The sequence below is a fragment of the Lepisma saccharinum genome, chromosome 19, assembly GCF_977018435.1.
Source record: "Lepisma saccharinum chromosome 19, izLepSacc3.1, whole genome shotgun sequence".
Classification (NCBI taxonomy): domain Eukaryota; kingdom Metazoa; phylum Arthropoda; class Insecta; order Zygentoma; family Lepismatidae; genus Lepisma; species Lepisma saccharinum.
In genome coordinates, this window is record NC_139247.1 from 53,031,544 (window position 1) to 53,052,234 (window position 20,691).

The 20,691-nt window shown below is 36.8% G+C and overlaps 1 protein-coding gene across 1 annotated transcript in view; it reads right to left on the reverse strand.

Annotated features, from left to right (window-relative positions):
- nAChRbeta2 (nicotinic acetylcholine receptor beta2) overlaps nt 1-20,691 on the reverse strand; it is a 264,693-nt gene that overhangs the window by 218,967 nt on the left and 25,035 nt on the right. Inside the window, exons 3-6 of the mRNA XM_083140885.1 lie at nt 15,560-15,604; nt 14,360-14,469; nt 9,422-9,602; nt 8,105-8,261 (exon numbers count right to left, since the gene is read on the reverse strand). Of these exons, the coding sequence (XP_082997011.1) occupies nt 8,105-8,261; nt 9,422-9,602; nt 14,360-14,469; nt 15,560-15,604 (493 nt within the window). The remainder of the gene's footprint in view (nt 1-8,104; nt 8,262-9,421; nt 9,603-14,359; nt 14,470-15,559; nt 15,605-20,691) is intronic.

Consider the following 20,691-nt stretch of genomic DNA (forward strand, 5'->3'; position numbering starts at 1 on the left):
ATATTGCATATCAATGTCAGGGTAAAAAAAAACAATTGAAGATGGTGTAAAGAAAACTTTGCTAGCCATTTTCTCAAAAACTGTTATTTTAATTATTTTTTTTAAAAAAATGCAATTCATACATACACTATTACTCAATAACTGAACAAAATTTGAAAATGGGACGCCAATGGGAAGCGGAGTTATGTTAGAATTAGGGTAGGGTAGAGTAGGTGCATGATGCATGATAACATATTTTGATAGACAAATTCCTAATATTCAAAAGTAAAAGTCTAACAGAAATGAAATACAATATTGTTTGAATTAACGTACATGAATCTAATGTTTAAATTCGCAGTTATTAAAAATACAGGGTGATTCAAGAGTCCGGTCCCATAGGTAACTCCGTTATTAGTGCACATAGCGAAAAATGGAAAGAGGGAAAAGTTGTTGGATATATGCAAGTTTCAATCTAAAATGCCTGAATTTTGAACGTGTCGTGGCTCATTGGTAGCCGAAAATGTCACATACTTGGCCCTGAATACTGCATGGCATAGCAATATCATACAGTACAGGATAAATTAAGAATTGATGATGATAATTACTCCTTACTAAAGTATTAAAAATGTGAATGTGTGACACGCGCAGTGGCAAAGAGTGAAGTACCTATCTATTGCAACCTGATTATTATTTGTGAGTTTTTAACCGTTTCTAGAGGTCTGGGGAAGGAGGGGTGTGCATGTCACATGTTCTTGTTTTTAATACTTGTAAATCGTAACTCCGCATACCATTGGCGTCCCATTTTCAAATTTTGTACAGTTATTGAATAATAGTGTATGTATGAGTTACAATTTTTTGAAAGAAAAAAAATATATCGAGCTGATACCATTTTGAAAACCCACGGCCACCACGTCCTTCGCCTTCCACCATATCGCCGCGACTTGAACCCGATCGAGTACATATGGAGCACCATGAAGCGTACAGTTGCGTCACGAAACGTAAGTTCAAATTTGAGAGAAATAAGGGCTCTTATCGAAAATGTGACAGTGTCACAGTGCAGGAATGGGAATGTATGTGGCAACATGTCATCCGTTTGGAAAAAGAATATCAGACGAATTATGGAATTCTCGAAGAAGTAGTTCAAACGTTGATTATAAACCTGGAATCTGGTTCCGACAGTAGCGATGCAAATAGCGACAGTGACAGCGAAAGTTCGAATTCGAACCTCTCCGGCATAGACACCTTATAATCTGCCTCCAGGCCAACCGGAGGCAAGAATCCAGAAATAAGTTGTTGTTTTTAAATATATACTTTACATAATTAATAATATTAATGTTATGTATTTAAATTGTTGATATCCTTCTGCGAGACAGATGGCGTTTTTAACTTCAGTGTCCCCCTCCCTCCTCTCTTATGCTGTTATTTGAATGACCACATCTAGAAACGAAACTTAATATTCGGCCTGCATATGTGTTTACTTGCAAACTTTTCACGGTACAGCCCACTTCTAGATTCGGCAACAGAGGGGGAAAACACGTGTTTCTGCCATCCCTTCCTTTGCTCTAGTGTTATCGAGCCCCTCTCCTAACAAAGATGTTTATAGGGGGGTTCAGGGGGTTCGGACCCCCCAAAAGATTTATCAAATACTAAAATTAAATAATGAAAAATATATTCGTTTAGCCGTTGTATAATTTCCTCTGAACTTATTGTAAGACAAGGATTATATTGGGATCATACGGCTTTGAATGACAGGAAGGACGTATTTAGGGGGTCCGGACCCCCCCACACACACATACACACCCCGAAAGACTTATTAAGTACGAAAATTAATTATGAAAATAGCTATACTCGTTTAGCATTTGTTGTAATTTACTCTGAAGTTATTGAAAGACATGGATTATATTGGGATCATACGGCTTTGGACAGGAAGGACGTATTTAAGGGGGTACAGGGGTCCAGACCTCCCGAAAGACTTACCAAGTACTAAAATTAAGTAATGAAAATATTAGCATTTGTTGCATAATCGATTATTATTAATTTCCTCTGAACTTTTTAGAAGGCAAGGATTATATCGGGATCATACGGCTTTGAATGACATTACAAAGAAGATTTATGTAAACTACTAATATGTAAACAAAATAATATGCATAAAATATTAATCAGAAACTTATTTTTCTCCAACTACATGTAACATCATTTTTGTTATTGAATAAATATTCATTTATTTGACATGAATTTCATTTGCCAGGGCACTAACTAACTAACTAACTCCCTAGCCTTCTTAAACCCGAAGGTTCATGTCTGCAGCAACACAGGCCTTCCATCTTTCCCTATCTTGAGCAAGTTCTATATACTCTTTTCCATCCCTACCGATTTCCCTTAGGTCCGTCTCAACGTTGTCCCTCCATCTTCGTCTTGGCCTTCCTACAGGTCTCTTACCATCAGGTTTCCCAACAAGAATCCTGTAAACTCCTCTTTCCTCTCCCATTCGTGCCACATGGCCTGCCCACCTAAGTCTTCTTGATTTAATTATTCTAAAAATATCTGGACATGAATACAAATTATGTAGTTCTAAATTATGTAACCTTCTCCACTCACCTGTCTCCTCATCCCTTTTAGGTTCAAAGATTTTCCTAAGGATCTTATTTTCAAATACTCTCAATTTATGTTCCTCTTTCAATGTAAGGGACCAAGTTTCACACCTATATAATATTATATAATATTTTTATATATTTTTATATATATATTTATATATAATATATAAATATAATTATTATTTGCCAGGGCACTTGTTTATGTAATTTTTTTCAATGTTAACTACAAGTACGCTACATAATGAATATGCACTCTTATATCTCTATTCTTATAGAATCTTTCTACCTAATCGTGTAATAATGATATAATATTAATTGATGTATTGTAATTAGTATTAATTCGATTTATAATTATTTTAATATGAACATTATTATTAATAATAATATTAATAATATTGTTACTCCTGAGACGCTTGGTTCGAACCTTACCCCCCCCACCCCGAAACATATTTCTAGATACGTGCCTGCCTTCTAAACATTCGACACTACCGCCACTTGTTTCTGGCCAGGATTTCAAATAGGTTGGTGGATCTTATAGGTTAAGAATTAATTTAAAGGTTAAAGTAAAGGGAATTTCCTGTTCTCTTTTATTTAAAGCCGACCTTCGTGCCCGGGTTCTAATCTCGGCCTGGTCATGGACGTTCTTTGCAAGTATCCCTTCATCATATCACTCATCATCATCTTGGCGGTTAGCCGAAAGTGGCAGAAAAGTGAATTAAAATAAACAAGTCAAACCTTTCATGTAAACCCTGATCGCAATGTACAGCACTTTAATGTCGCTTCGGTGTTCGAACACTGGACTTTTCGATCTCGCCCCACGTTCCAGTCCCGGCGTGGGAATGGTTGTTCCTTTTCAAGTGTTCTATCATCAATTTCACTCATCCTCATCGTTGCGATTAGCCAAAAGTCGCAAAGAAACTTCTCTTTAAAAAATGACACAATTTAATTGTTACGTTTTGAATATCTGCATATGTATCACACAGAGCGAGACTGCTTATTTCACTTGTATGAAAGTAAAAACTTACTTTGCTACCTAACTTAGCAATATAACGTGTAAGTGTAATTACGTCAGAAGAAATAAATATTTATATTAAATCTGAGCATCAACGAAGCATAAAAGATGATGGACAACCATCGACAGTTGTTTCAGAGTATATTTATATTATAATTGAACCTAGTTTAACGGTGCTACGTGGTTAAGTTAGGAAGCTTAAGTTTAGAACACTTACCATATGCAATTTTCGCAAAATGCAGACCCATCATGTACGTGTAGATGGATTAAGTTACATACAAGTATAAAATGTATATAATGATTGTATAAAATTATTTTCAATTTCAATGGTACATTTGTAGTAGCACCTGCACCAACATAGTTCACAGATATTGTTAGTATTATATACATTTTTTCTCTAATAAAATGTGAAATTTCATATTAACAAGTAAATACAGATAGTACATATATTCTGCAAGCTGTCATTTCATTTCCTTAAGATAAAGGAGTGCTACATCTAGTATCTGAAGCACTCCGTGCGACATCTAGCGCCGCTCTCGTGAACTACACTTACAGCGCCTCTTGTGTTCGATGATGGAACTATCTGAATTCACTAGCAACTGCTCAGGGCACCGAAAAGCAAGTGGAGTCCACTTTGTTTGCTTTGCGAATAGAAACCTCTGGTCAGGGGGGGGGGGGGGTGCTGCGTGGAAGTTACGGCGACGCATGAAGGTCTTCTGCTAGAATGACGTCAAAAAGGGGGCTCCTCAGTTGCGGGCCGCTTAATAACATGTAAAATCATACAAGTTTATAGCCTCATGGAGACGATTATAACTCTTGGGAAGCAATGTTTATAACATGTAGTTCTTCTTCACTGCTTTCCCGTACCCTTTCAAGTTAACTGTGGATGGCATACGAACAAGTTCATGCTGAATTCAGCAAAATGGGAATCCATGTGTCTGGTTCTTTAACACTATTTTTCTACACTTCTATACGAAGAATAAAGTTGGTTGATTTGGTGTTTTAAGTCCACTTTATGCACAGTAAAGCTAATCGGAACTGGACCTACAGGTTAAAGTAGAATCCGAACCACTATGTGCCTCCAGCGGATATCGAACCCGGGATCCCTCCATTACAAGGCACAGCAATTCAGTTAAATGATTATTAGATGAGGGTCTCATCTTGAGACGAGCACAATAGATAGAACACCCGAAAAATCGTAAAGTGAATCAATTTTTAAGGCGTGTGTGTGCTGGAGGGGGTGGGGGTAGAGTCTCTTGGGCATATTTTCGTGCAAGTAGATGACTAACTTAATTAATTATACCATGGACATAAGTGCAGCAGGGTCGAGGGATAGAGTAAGATTGGACTGAAATGATTAAGTTCGAACCATAATAAGGCATATAGCAATGTTTGTCTCATTCTTCACTTCATTAGTTCATCATTCATCCTCATCGTAGCGATCAACCAAAGAGGTAGAAATTCGCCTTTAAATAAAGGACATATACACATATTTATTTATTGTTAGTTCGCTTTTTTGCTACTTCTGACTAATCGCGAAGATGAGGATAAATGGTCATAAGATGAGATGGTTCATGGGACAATCATAAACACAATACGAGCCCCACCAAGAACGCCAGAGCCTCGCTACTCGCAAATATGCAAAAATGCAGTACAGGATGTGTATATATTGTGTGTGTGTGTGTGTGCGCGCGAGTGGAAGCATGTGCGGCCTCCACCGTATAGTGATTAACAAATCACATTGCTATACCAAGACAGAGGCCAGGCCTGTTGTTTATGTATTTGTTATTTGACGTCACTTTTCTACCACTTTTGGTTAATCGCGGCGGTGAGTGATGATCACATGAAATTGATGAAAGGGCAGTCACCAATAATATCCATGCCCACGACGTGATTCGAACTCGTGAACTTCACTGACGGGATTCAAAGTAGAACGCTTAACGCGCTTCTTCACATTGACCATCGAAATCTTTTCTTCAGGGATTACGTTTTCCCACGACACTAGATTTTATCCTTTTACAATTTCTAAAACGCATATTTTAATTTTTCAAAAATAAAATATATTTCAGTTACGGTTTTCTAAACACAAATCAGTTTGGGTAGAATATTTCCGCAGTTTTCATATAGTTTGTGGGCAGTTACCAGTGAAATGTTGATTTGAATAGCTTTGCCACCACTGGCGTACGTAGGAATCTTTTCGGGGGTGCTGAACTTCTGAACTTGGATGATGCATTGGTGCTTTCGATGGCGCAGGAACATTTTTCATCTGCGGTACAAAATTCGTTCTCCATATATATATATTGTATATAATGATAATGTATATATTTGGGCATAGAGAATTCCTTTTTAGAAGAGCAGACACGGTATTCTGTTTTTTTTAATCCAAAGTTTACGTAAATACATTTTATTTCTTTATTTTATTATTATTATTATTTAAGAATTTATGGTAATTTTTAAAGACAAATAATTCCGAAAACTTTAAAGCTCTAGACCTCGTTTTGGGCTCATTTCGAATATGAAGGAACGGAAAATCAGAAGTTTGTCATTGGAAAATAGGGAACAAACATGCATATATTCATTTTAATGCAGGGTGCGATTTGAGGGGTCGATAGGAGGGATACCGCGCTTGTTTTGAACCATCAAATCTCTGGTTATGAATGATACATCTCAACCAGGGATCATTATTTCCAACCCACTTGTAAACTATATTGTTCTTATGGTGTTTCAGTTCACCATACATACATACGTTGCTTACGTTACGCAATTCATAGCGACTGTGTACAGTGACGCCAAATTGCATAGGCTCATGGGGTCCGAGCCCATTCAATAATTTGTGATTTTTTATGAACTTGTAATTCAAGTGTTCAAGCCCACTCAATGCTTTTTGAAAAGCCCCTGGCTGTCGCTCTTTAAGATGCCATGCATTAAGTATTTTTCAGCTGGTGTTGCACAAGTACTTTTCTGGCTATGTTTTTGACATATGTTGGGTCGCTTCGTCTTCTAATCTTGTTCGAGCGGTTTTGTTGTGTTTTAAACAAGTCGAGAACGACTCGTGGGAGGTTCATGTTTGAAGGATTTGTAGAACATTTGACAATGTAGTTATTTATGATCAAATTTGCTCTATTTTAAGACTCTCTACACTCTCTGAGTGTACTATCATTGTATACGCAACACCAATTCCTTCGGTTCTTATTCTTGAAACATTGAAAACGATTGATTCACCGTGCAGGAGGTCTCTAGTTCAGAAGTTAGATCAAACCATACGTTCGAAAGTATTTTCTTCAATCTTTGATGCACAATATAAATAGCTGGTTTGAAGACAGGTTTATTTTCGCATGTAGTCCTATTAAATGCACACACATGGCATTTAGATTATTAAAAACGCATGTTTTATATTGACATGTTAGGTCAACTTTAATGTAAGCGAAAGCATGTGTGCATCACTAGTAAAAGATTTTCACATCTACAAAAAAATCCAATTTAATTCAAATTGTACCAGTATTTACAGCTGAATGTGAACGCGGGTTCAGTGCCATGAATCTAGCTTTTACTGAACAGAATGAGATTGGTTCATAGAATGTATCGCCGAAAATCATTTGAAGGTCTTTTTTTACTTCATTACTGCCTTCATTTGATTTTTTATCTTCTAAGAATTTCGGCGGGCTGCAGCCCCTTAACCCCCCCCTGCGTACGCCAGTGCTTGCTACACTCATCTAGCCTACACGTTTATCAAATTTATCATTTCATCATTCATTTTTATTGTTGCGGTTACCCTAAATACGTAGAAAAGCGACGTCATATAACAACAGCGACAGCGACATCCTATGTATACTAGATATATAAATTATTATGAACACATTATAAATAACAAACATCTGTTAAAATTTAAAGGTATGAAGGATAATAAGTATTGGTGTGGTAGCGAAATATTTAGTACGTAAAATTGTATTTATTTACCCATACGCAACTTCAGATTTCAATGTAGCGGTGATATAAGAGTATAGTTTGGTTTGTATAACGCCATTTATTGTAATTGCGTGCTGTAAACTTCTTATTATTATTGCCTAGGTCTTATTTCTTGTTTTTTGCCTATTATTCTACTGCAAATTGTTGATAGAACCAAGATATGGACAATTAAAAATGAAGATATTTCCCGTAAGCTTCCATTGCTACGCGAGCCTCGCCGCTTGACAGATCCCCTTGGTCACGTCAGAGCTCGTTGCGGCTGCTGACCAATGGGAGAGCGCCGTGTCTCGGAATGCTCTTCCTAAAATACTCTATATTCCTTGGGCCAGAGGGCAGGAAATATCAAGTATGGATGTTATTTCGTCGTTAAATCTGTTTTCCAGCAAATGTAAAAAAAACGTCATTACGTGGTGTTATTACAAGACAGAATATTACGGAAAGCAAATATTTTAGAAAAGATGAATACAATTTTATAATAATAAGTAAAATAAAGTGCATGAGAGTGTAAGTTATTATTTCAACTGTTAAAAATGTTTAAAAATGATTATCTCACCAGAATATGGTTCCCTAAGGCCTGGGTAAAATTCTTCATTTCTTCTGGCAGGCACCTCCAAAATGTCCCACTCCACAGACATATAAAATTCACTTAAATCTATTCCGACATTCACCAAGTTGCTTCCAGCCTGTTGTTCTATATGTTTTAAGTCAACCTGAAATGAAATGATTCATTCATTTACGTATCCTCAGCTTTGTTCATACAATATGTACGTGTTCTGTGTAAAATATACCAGTATATCCTTGTTACTTCCTACGTACCATCGAAAGGCCAAATTCGTCACAAGAATGAAAATTAAATTTAACTATGTCAAATTTTGTGCATAATTTTAGTAAACTTTAAAAATAAAACTTTAGTAAGGAAAAGTTTAATTGTGTTTCTTCTTAAATGATTTCCGTACTTTACTTCTAACTAACTAACTCTCTAGCCTTCTTAAACCTGAAGGTTTATGGCAGCAGCAACACAAGCCTTCCATCTGTCCCTATCTTGGGCAAGATCTATCCAATCTTGTCCATCCTTATCGATTTCCTTTAGGTCCATCTCAACATTATCCCTCCATCGTCATCTTGGCCTTGCTACAGGTCTCTTACCACCAGGTTTCCCAACAAGAATCCTGTGAACACTTGTTTCTCTCCCATTCGTGCCACATGGCCTGTTCATCTACGTCTTCTTGATTTAATTATTCTAATAATATCTGGGCAGGAATAAAATTGTGCAATTGAGGAGATAATAGGTTAATTTTAAGGTAAAAGTGTCATATTTTTCTATTAAAATTGTTATTTGTAATTAAATGTTATTAGTCTTATATTATATCTAGTTATTAGGGAATTATATTTAATGTAGCTTTCATTTTAGTATTTTTATATTAATTTGTATTATAATATTAGTGTTTAGTTGTGACTTGAGGGATGTGATTGTAGTTAATAATTTAATTATAATTTTATAATAAAATATTGTATTTGTTGGCTTGGAGATTGCTAATTTTTGTAGTTTTGTTATAATATATTTGTTTTATTGAAAATTTATTTAAGTTTAATTTATTTACCTAATTATTTATTTTAAGTGGTTTTATGTAGAAATTATAAATCTATTAGTATATTTAATTCATTAATTAAAGTCACTAGGCAAAATTTATTCTCGCCTCTTTATCAAAAACATGTATTCATGTATATCTCTTTCAATAATTTTATGTTGAAAGCCTCTCAAAATTTCGGGCGACGATCAGAATTTAAGACCAGCTTTTATCGTTGCGATTATGCTAGAGAAATAGAAGAATCGACGCAAAATATCAAATTCAAACAAATAATATCTTACCTGGAATCCATTGTAGGTCCACGAACCAAATTTCATTATACAGCTTTGCTCGTCAAACGGGAAATACTGGACATTGATCTCGCAGGAAGACTTGTATATGGCGGGCGGTTTCCACAAAATCTCCCCCGTGTACATAAGGGTGGCTTTCGTCATGAGGGTTACTTCGTAGTTTCCATCGGCACTGAAAAAAGGAGAGTGAGATTAAGGGCGTAGCTTTGAACCTATATTTGGGGGGAGGGGGCAGAATAAAACTTAGGACTTTACTTTTGGAACGTCCCCAAGCGCGTAGTGATAGCGTCGTCACCTTGTAATCAAGGGGTCCCTTGATTACTTGCTGGAGGCACATGGTGGTTCGGATTCCACTTTAACCTGTAGATCCAGTCCCGATTAGCCTATCTGTGCATAAAGTAGGCTTAAAAATCTAAACTCAAATAAGCAAGAAACATTACTTTCGGAAGAGCAGAATCAAACTTGGGGCTCAACTTTTGGGGGAGGTGGTAGAATCAAAAATTTTCTATTCCATTCTATTTTGCTAAATAACAGTTAAATTTGCGAAACCATAAAAAAAATTAATTACTTTCCTTCTTAGGTCCGAGTATTAACGTATAAATGTACAGAGTGTCCGGATTGGAACTGACAGTTTTTAAATAGTTTACATTTCAACAAACCAAGCTTTTTTGTTAACAAATTATTGCAAAAGCACATTACATTACATTACACATTACAATAGTACATTTGTGAGTTTCGTTCAGTAAATTTTTATACTAGCTGTAAGCAACGGTGGCGGCGCTAGTGTCGCTCAAACAAAAATGGCGTCCGTACAGGAAAAAGCACGCGTAACCCACGGAAGACAATACAGGAGGTAAGCAGGAAGCTTGGAATTCCAAGGTCCACTGTTCACGAAGTCGTGCACAAAAGATTACGTTTGTACTCATACAAGGCGCAGTTGTTGCACGAAATTAAGCCAGATGACAAGCCGAAAAGACATTCATTTGCCATTGACATTCTGCAGAAGATTGATGTTACCCCTCTAGAATTCCTTCTGGGGAGGGTACATCTGGCCAAAAGGTAAATGATCTACAAGAACTGCAGGACCGTATTCCAAATGCTCTTGCTTCAGTAACTCCTCAGATGCTACAGAACACGTGAGGGGAGATAGAATACAGGCTGTACATTCTCCGTGCAACAAACTGATCTTATGTGGGGCTATACTGAACTATACTGAGCTATAACTGCTTCCAATAAAACTTGGTGAGTTTCTCTTCAAAGTGTGTGTTTTTGTTTCTAACTACTCCTTACCATATTAAAATAACACACTTTTAAAAACTGTCAGTCCCAATACGAACACCCTGTATATAAACTTTCAAATGCGGAGGGGGGTGTCATGTGCAGGAGCTGGAAATTAAGATATTCCACTCATTATTGTGTGTGTGTGTTGGACGGTGTTAATGGGGAAGCAAGCACATGAACACAGAAGGGCATATACGTTACACTATATAGAGGAACAAAAAAATATTAAAGGCAGAGAGAATGAGAACAAATGACAAGAGATGTCACAGCTGTGAACATTTTGTTTCATTTATTACTAAAGACCCTCAATTATTTCACATCTGCGAGTGCTTTCTTACTTTATGTTATTTTAATATTTCATTTGCCCAAAATTCTTTACAGTGCATTTATTTTGAGATTACCTTTACTTTTCAGAAGAGTATATTACATTCTCCATGCTATGTATATGCTAAAAGTAGGATAATACTTTATTTAATAATAATATGCAGTGAAAGAATGCAGGTGAAGAGTCTACAATCATTAATTGATTGATTTCGTTTATAATATTTTTATGCCACTTGGGGTAATCGCGACGATGGGGATGAATGTGATGAGATGAAGGGACAATAACAAACATGTATGAAGCAAAGCTCGAAGCTGAAATTAGTAAATGTAAAAAAGCAGACCTAATTCAGGAAGTGTGTGCTACTTTTCTCTTCATAAACTTTCATCTTCTCGTTTAATATCTAAGAAACTAAAATTTAAAAAATACAAAACAGTAATTTTGCCTGTAGTATTATATGGATGTGTAACTTGGTCCCTTATATTTAAAGAGGAACATAAATTAAGAGTATTTTAAAATAAAATCCCCAGAAAAATATTTGAACCTAAAAGGGATGAGAAGACAGGTGAGTGGAGAAGGTTACATAATTTAGAACTGGACAATTTGAATTCCTGTGCAGATATTATGGGAATAATAAAATCAAGAAGAGTTAGGTGGGCAGGCCATGTGGTACGAATGGGAGAGGAAAGAAGATCTTGCAATATTCTTGTTTGGAAACCTGATAGTAAAGGAACTGTAGAAAGGCCAAGACAAAGATGTAGGAATAACGTTGAGATGGACCTAAAGGAAATCGGTAGGAATGGAAAAGAGTATATAGGGATAGGGAAGGATGGAAGGCCTGTATTGCTGCAACCATGAACCTTCTGTTTATAAAAGGCGAGGGAGTTAGTTAGTTAGTTAGGGATGTTTGCTCGAGCATTGGGGCTACCTGCGAGGATGGTTCAGTTTTAACATGGGGCAATTGAACAGCTGGGGGATGCCACCTCCAGCATCCCCCTTCACTTCGAACACTGATATGCACACCACAAGACCAGACGCCAGGCCCTCATTAGTCTTCAAAAAGCAGTCCAGGGTATACTAATTGGAAGAAAAGTTGACAGTTTGGTGCCTTCAAAAAAAGGCCACAAAATTGCAATTTTGTTGACTACAGTAAAACATTGTAGTGCATAAAATGTCAGGGATGATCATAATCATATTTATTGCTCAGATGCATAACAATACATTCACGATGTTCAACTGTTTTTACTGTGAAGTTAAGAATTAAATTAGTTGAAACTGACAACTAGTGTTTCGTTTGTTTGAGTTATATTTTTAATCGGGGCTGGACCTATAGTATAAAATGGGATCTGAACAACTATGTGCCTCCAACGGTATCGAACCCGGTACCCCTAAATTACAATGCGATAACGTTGCCACTACGTTATCAGGGAGACCAACTTGTGTTTCGTTTCAAAACAAATTAAACTTAGCCTATCAAAAGGGGATTATGCATATCATAAGGACCAAAGAATACAAAAGAAGATACGTTCGCCAAAAAGACAATCCAAATTGATAAGAGAAATTCATAAAAATATGTTTCTTAATTGCAGTTTTTGAAATATATTGCACTTACATTTTTAATATTAGTATACATAAGGATCAACTGAAATCGTGAGATGATTGAACCAGCGGCATATTTATGTAAACTATAGGGGTTGAGTCCCTCAGAAATGTCCTTGAAGTGTGGGGTGGGGGTGTATCTATATATACCCCTACCTTGCAGAGCACTATGCCCAGGCTATGTAAGTTTTAGGGCTCAAATGAAAGGTAATTATGTAGTTTGAGGAGAAACACTAATTTGCACTGCTACAAAAACAGCCCCCAGAATTGAAATCTTAAATACACTGGAGCGAACTTTGTACATACATTAATTAACGCCAGAAAATGCATTCTACTTAACCAAATTAACTTAATATTAATTGTTCCATACCCTTCTCAACAAATCTCTTTCTAGAATATAACAAGTACTATATACAGAGTGTCCCAAAATAGTGTTTACACGCTTTGGACGTAAATAACAGACAAATTATTAAATATAACTTGACTGGACTTTTGGTATTTGAAGCTGCAATATCTACACCGAGTGTGTGTTTAAGCGTGTGTAGGCATTCTATTGTTTTTAGTTCCATCACAGCCCACCGGGCGTGATTTGTGTACCCAAAGTGGCAGAGGTGAGCAATTTTTCTTTTGAGTAATGTAAGAAGTGTCAAATAACCACACAAATCTCCCAATTTAACACCGTTCGATATCTACCTATGGGAAACTGCTGTGTACCCCCACAAAGCCATGGTCACTCGATGACATGAAACATGCGATTGATACTACCTGTGGAAACTATATCTGCTCTTTGTTGATTTGTCGATCTGTTCAATGGCATTGCAGGCAAGGAATTGCTGCCAATGAACATCTATAACTTTAAGGTATGCGACACGTTAAAAAGTTCATACTTGCTGTTATTAGTGTTCTCATTATTAAGGTTCAAAGAGTATAAACACTATTTTGGGACACTCTGTATGTCACCTATTGCTACGTTTAGAAGTAAGTATACTCATGTTCATGTTGGTATAAGATAATCTCGACTATGGGTTAACGATATCATATTTTGTTCATAATGACACTTTGACTATATGTAACTTACAATTGTTAAGCAGTTTGTAACAGCTCTCACGAATATTTTAGTTACACCTGACTACGTATTAATTCTACACAATTGAAGAACGTTTCTTACAAACGCTTTGCTACCTTGACCCAAAATACGGTATGCGTCAAAATATACAGTACTGAAACTCGCGCATCTCGAACACGTGGTTGCTTTGTCGACGGGGCATAGCTCCAGCTGCACGTGTTCGCAGTAGTGAAAAGAAAGTTGTGTTATGCAGTTGTTGTTGGAAATGGGTCTCTCGACGGAGGAAAAAGTATTCATAGTTGAGCATTATTTCCGCTCATACGGAAGCGGTCGTGAAGGTGAACCGAGTTTGAAAAAGGTGACTGGTCTATATGCAACCCAAATGACAATCGTCCACTCCACATGCCCTAACCTAACCTAACCTTAGGTTTCCTGACAGTTATGCAACCCAAAAGGCACGATTGTTATTTGGGTTGCATATAGACCAGTCACTATATTGTAGCATGTCTTATACTTTTGTTCATCTTTTCATTTCAGTACTGTATATTTTGGCGCATACTATAGTTCTATTTTTTCAAATTGTTCTTTCTATGTAACCAATGGAATCAAACATTCTTTCAACACGTGAAATATAATCTACCACATGGAAAAGAATACTAACTTGTTGTAAAGGACGATGTCTGGCAGCCAGATGTGTTCAGAAGGAACATACAGCATCTCAACTCCACCGTAATCCTCTGGCACCCACGTTAGTTTGTAATCGTACCATTTCTGGAAATATATATAAAGTCATTATCTGAATAGAAGTTTGCCACACATAAATGTCTTAAAATGCAATTAAATCATAGTAGAGACTGTGTTTATACCCTAAGACAGAGACGGAGAGAAAGAGAGGGAGAGAAATCAAAAGAGAGAGAGCGGAATGGAGATGGAGAGGAATAGCAAAAGAGAGAGATGGAAAAGAAAGAAATGCGAAAGAGATTGAAATAAAAAAGAGATTGAATTGAAAAAAGAGAGATTGTATTGGAAAAAGAGGGAGAGGAAAGAAAAAGATGAAAAATAGAGAGAAATGAAAAAATAGAGAAAATGGGAAAAGAGAGAAAGGGAAGAGAGATGAAAGAAAGATAAATTGAAAACAGTTAATGAAATGGAGAGAATTGGTAAAACAAATGGAAAAAGAAGGAGAGAAATCAAAAGAGGGAGAGAAACAGAAAAGAGAGAGCGAAATGGGGTACGTTCTTTTTGCCAAAGAACATTATTTATATTTAAATAAAACTCATGTTCACATGAGAACTCGCAACATTCACTTAATGCGTCTCAGAATATGGTAATTCTTCCTCGTTCGTTGTTTAAAAATCAAATTAAAGTATATTTTACTTCTTACAATTCAACTTGACAACTCTTTACTGCACCAACAAAAACTCAAAGCTAAAAACTAAAAACAAAACACAGTCCATAATTATCAAGGCAAAGGTCTTACAAGATATAAACATACAGGTGACATCATCAGTAACACGTCTAAATATTAAATAAACACAGAAATTAAATTACAGAGATCAAAAATAACAATAGATATTTGTACAACTGAAAGAACAGTAAACATGTGTACAACGAGAAAGGAAAATAACAGCAATAAATATTTGTACAATTGCAAAGAACGTGTCAAATGGGAAGAGAAAGAAATATAATTCCTATATTTAACTATGAAAACTGAAAACAGATAAGAATAAGAGAGAAAGCCTGGAACTGGAATCTATGAAATAGTTTTCTATTCTTGATCACATCAAAGGCTAGAAATTATTGAAATCAAACTACAAGCTTTGGACTATCTTAAATCTTAAGAACTATCTTAAATCCTTACCTGCTCAACCCAGACATTCGTCGTCATAATTTGGCTCTTCAAATTCTGTAATGTAAAATATAAAAAGTTACAAAATTTAAATATTACGCAATTATGATTTTTTTTAATTTGATTAATTAAAACTGAGAATATCTAAAATTTGAACATTAATCAAAAGTTTCGAGCGATCATAGAAATTAATTTTATATAGAAATTGATCTCAACGCACCATCAATGAGCATCATGGGCGCACCGAAAGGGGGGGTTATGGGGGGTCAAAACCCCTCCTTGTGCCATCATGTTACTACTTTTTCTCACAATTTTATAATGGAAAATTTCTCATTCTTCTGTAACTTTCTAATAATAGGGTCACTGTTTAGAACGGCACTGCAGCATTAATCAATCGTTGCACCATTTAGCTCCCTCACTTCATCCAATACCAAAATTGTAGCATGAGAAAAAAAAACTTCAGTTTTTTCTTTTTCTTTTTTTTTAACATGTCACGTTTTTCATTTGGTTGAACCCCTTTCATAGAAAATTCCTGGGTGCGCCTATGAATATGATGAGAATGAATTGCAATTAGATGAGATGTAATTGATGTGCCAAAAAGGAACGCCCGCATCTGGCCGGAACTCGAACCATGAATCTTCGTACTTTAGTGCATTAAAGTTGATTTGTTTCTCACAATTCTCATTCACTCTAAGCTCCATCGTGCAACAGCAGTAGAAGAAAGAAACAGATTGAAAGAGAGAGAGAGAGAAACCAATGGAGACGGAGATAAAAAAGAAATGGGAAGAGGTGAAAGAGAGAGAGATGGAATAAAGGAAAAGAGAGATAGAGATGGAATGAAAGAGTTGTAAGATAGAGAGATGGAAAGAAAGAGACGGAAAAAGAAAGAGACAGAAAGAAAGAAAGTCGGATAGAAAAAAGAGAGAGAAACCAATGAAGAGAGAAAGAGATGAAAAAGAAATGTAAAGAGGTGAAAGGGGAGAGAGAGAGAGATGGAATAAAGAAAAACATAGAGAGAGATGGAACGAAAGAGTCGGTAAGATAGAGAGATGGAAAGAAAAAGAGACAAAGACAAAGAATGAAAGAAAGACTGATAGAAAGAGAGAGACGAAAAGATTGAGAAAGGGAAATATATAGAGAGAAAGGGAGAGAGACTGAAAGAGAGGCGAAAAGAGAGAGAGAGGGAGAGAGATGAAAAAGAAATGGAGAGATATGGAATGAAGAAAAAGGGAGATAGAGATGGACAGAAAGAGTCGGAAAGATAGAGACAGATGGAAACAAAGAAAGGCAGATAGAATGAGAGAGACGAAAGATAGAAAAAGGGAAATAAAGTGAGAGGGAGAGAGGCAGAAAGAGAGGGAGAGAGAGATTGTACAAAGAAAAAGAGATAGAGATGGAAAGAAAAGGTCTGAAAGATAGAGAGAGATGGAAACAAAGAAAGAGATTGAAAGAAAGAGACGGAATAAAGAAAGACGGATAGAGAGAGACTGAAAGTACGAAAGGCAGGTAGAAAGACAGAGACGGAAGAATAGAGAGGGGGAGAGAGAGAAAACAGAGATAAAGAGAGAAACTGCATTTCGTTGGGTGTGACGTGTTGTCAGCGAGTCGAGTCCCATAGCCAATAGTTTCTACTTTTGTGGACCAGGATCCGTTACTTCTTCGACGACGCTAATTCAACGCCTAATTATTTTGTATTCCCGCCGTGAATCGAACCCGGAACCGCTCGCATTAAAGGCGAGAACCCTAAGCATACGCGCTCCGATCCCCGACGCTTCCAGCTAGGTTCCAGTACCGAAGCCTTTATTCGCTTCTCTTCTTTTACTTCTTGGAACTTCTGAATAGGGTTTGACACTCGCGGTATTGATTATTTGTTTCGCACAGGGCGGAGGGGAGAATTTCACTGGATCTCAGCCGACACAAAAGCTCGCTTTTCACATCACAAAAAGAACATTTTCTCCTGGCAATATTTCAACCGCGAGAATGTCTGGATAAAACCGAGATGAATGCAGTCAGTTGGTACAGACTTCAGATCTTTATCTGCTTTAGGGATCGTAACGAGACGAGACTTGGAAGTCTCGGTCTCGTCTCGGGTTGTAAATGGCACGTTCTCGGTCTAGTTCCAATTTCTAAACAAATCTTTCAATAAAAAACATGGAAAAGTAATTGTAGATTAGGCCCACACAAGAGATGTACTACGTAGAAATTTTCAGCGAAAGATGCAAGCTCGACCAGGACTCGAACCCGGGTCTCTGGCATACCGTGCCATTGATCTAACCACTGAGCTACCGAGCCGGCCTGGCCTTGCCTGACTATGGACTAGTGAGACCGCTCTTTTGCTCAGGTAAGCTAATCGAAAATGGACCTACAGTTTAAGGTGTTTGTTTATTAAAATCTGGAATGGGTGCGTCAGCACTTTAGGTTATTTGCACCCATCTCAATACTATGCGTATTAAGAATTTTGCTTTAGGAGGGATGCTCACTCAGTGGCGTATTTGTGATTCTATTTTGGGAAGTAGGTTTTTTGAGTTCAAGAATTTTGGGAAATAGACTAAGACAAGAAATAGAGGATAAATTTGAGGAGACACAGAGTGGATTCAGACCAGGTAGAGGTGTCCAAGATCACATATTTACAATAAGGCAAATAATAGAGAAAGTTATAGAATACAATAGAGAATTATACCTATGCTTTATATACTTGGAAAAGGCTTTCGATAGGGTGCCATGGTAAGAGCTATGGAAAACACTAAAGAAAAACAACGTAAACAAAGAATTAATAGAAGCAATTCAAAGTTTCTACAAAACAAACAGATGCTGTGTCAAAACTGGCAATAACAGATCAGAGGAATTCATAACAACAACAGGAGTAAAGACAAGGTGATATTTTATCTCCATACTTGTTTATCATTCTTCTGGATGACGTTCTGAAAGAAATAAAGCCAAAGATGAGAAAATTCAAGGTAGGAAATTAGTACTGAAAACTGTAACTGTATCCAAACTTTTATATGCAGATGATATTGTATTGTTTGCAAATTCACAAGGAAACCTACAAAGACATTTAGAAATAATAATGGTAATATGTCAAATAAATATATGAAAATAAACAAAGATAAAACAACTGTGTTACGGATAGGGAGAATAGAAAAGCCCTGAATAATAAGCCTTGAAGATTCAGAGCTAAAACAAGTACAAAGTTTCAAGTATCTAGGTGTTACAATCAATAGTAATGAAAAAATAGATGAAGAATTAAACACTCGAATAAAGAATACAAACATATTATATTATGCCATAAACAAAGGATTTTTATGGAAAAAGGAAAAGCCAAAGAACAAAAATGATTGTGTATAAATAAACTTATGTACCAACATTGACATATGGAAGTGAATCCTGGATAATTAATGAAAAACAAAAACAAAACTTGCAAACAGTAGAAATGAATTTTTTTAGGAGAACAGTGGGAAAGACCAGAAGGGACAAAATCAAAAATCAAACAATCAGAATAACATTAAACACAAAACCAATATATCAGGATGCTGTGCAAGCACAACTCATATGGTTTGGACACCTCAGCAGAATGCCTGAAAATCGAATACCTAAACAGGTATGGGAGGCAAGAATGGGAGGATTGGATGTGAAGAGACCGAAAGGAAGACCACGTAGGACATGGAATGAGGGAATGAAGGATATCCTGAGCAGGGGGAACATCTCGTGGAGTGAAGGAAGGAAGTTGGCAGAAGATCGTGACAGATGGCGAACTCTCTGTAAAACCTCGACACCAATCGGTAGAAGAGAATCAGAATAAGTTAAGGTTTTTGGGGGATATGCAAAATTTATACCGGGTGGTCCAAAATTCCCGGAACGATCACGTATCGTGAGAAATACACATCGAATCGGAAAACGAAAAAATACGTGTTTAATAAGTGAAGGAAAGCTATTCAATGATTCACACTTGATTCCCCACCCCCGCACCCTGGGGGTGCGGCGGGGCAACTGAAATTTTAAATGGAAATCCTCATTTTGTATTATAGAATCGGAAAGAGGACTTCATTCCGAGTCCAACGAGCTATCAACCATCCTCCTAGCTAAATTAGGAACGGAGATATGGCGATTCTTAAAAATAAAAAAAAATTTTAAAAAAACTGATCAGATGCATAATCCGAATCTGCAATCGCTTTCAGTCTAGCTCAATTAGGGGCAGAGATAAGTCCCTTTGTAAATTTTTAGGGTTTTATGAAATTCACTTCTTTTTTTTAATCGCCATACCTCCGTTCCTAATTGAGCTAGGAGGATGTTTGATAGCTCGTTGTACTCGGAATGAAGTCCTCTTTCCGATTCTATAATACAAAATGGGGGTTTCCATTTAAAATTTCAGTTGCCCCCGCAGCACCCCTAGGGGGCGGGGTGGGGAATCAAGTGTGATATCATTGAATAGCTTTCTTTCACTTATTAAACACTTTTTTTTTTCGTTTTCCGATTCGATGTGTATTTCTCACGACATGTGACCGTTCCGGGACTTTTGGACCACCCGGTATATACGCATATGTTACTAGTCAGTACGTCCTTATCCGTGGCCGTGCGATCTAAGGACTCAGTCTATGGGACGGCATGGGTTCGAGTCCGCCTGGGTTCAGTCTATGGGATTTCGGCCTGTGTATAGGACCGGTGGGAACCCACCATCGTGAGGAAATTGGGCAGCTACGAGTGATTAGTCTAACCTGGTCTAGGAACTCTCCTATAATGGCTGGAGGTTCGAAGTACTGACCCCACGTCACCCCATTGCTGGTTGAAGATCTCCACACCTCTACGAAAGTTTGTGGAAGGGAGACTGGCAGCTGAAAGATAGGCCATGGTCCTTCAAGGGTTGTCGAGCCCGGGTTATTATTACCAGTCAGTAATCTAAACTATTGCCTTGCTGCTCTAAGTACTATAGAACATTGGTTCTAATCTAGATCATTAAATCTTATGATAACATTTAGACGTAATTTAGAAATATTTAGTATACTTACATTCTAAGAAACCCCAAACTCCTACATAAAAAGCCATAGAAATAGTAACACCGAAATCTTGATGGAATTTCTATTTCCAAGTTCAAACTTAACTCCGTCTAACCTAACTACATGTTTCTCATGAACACTTTAATGCAGGGA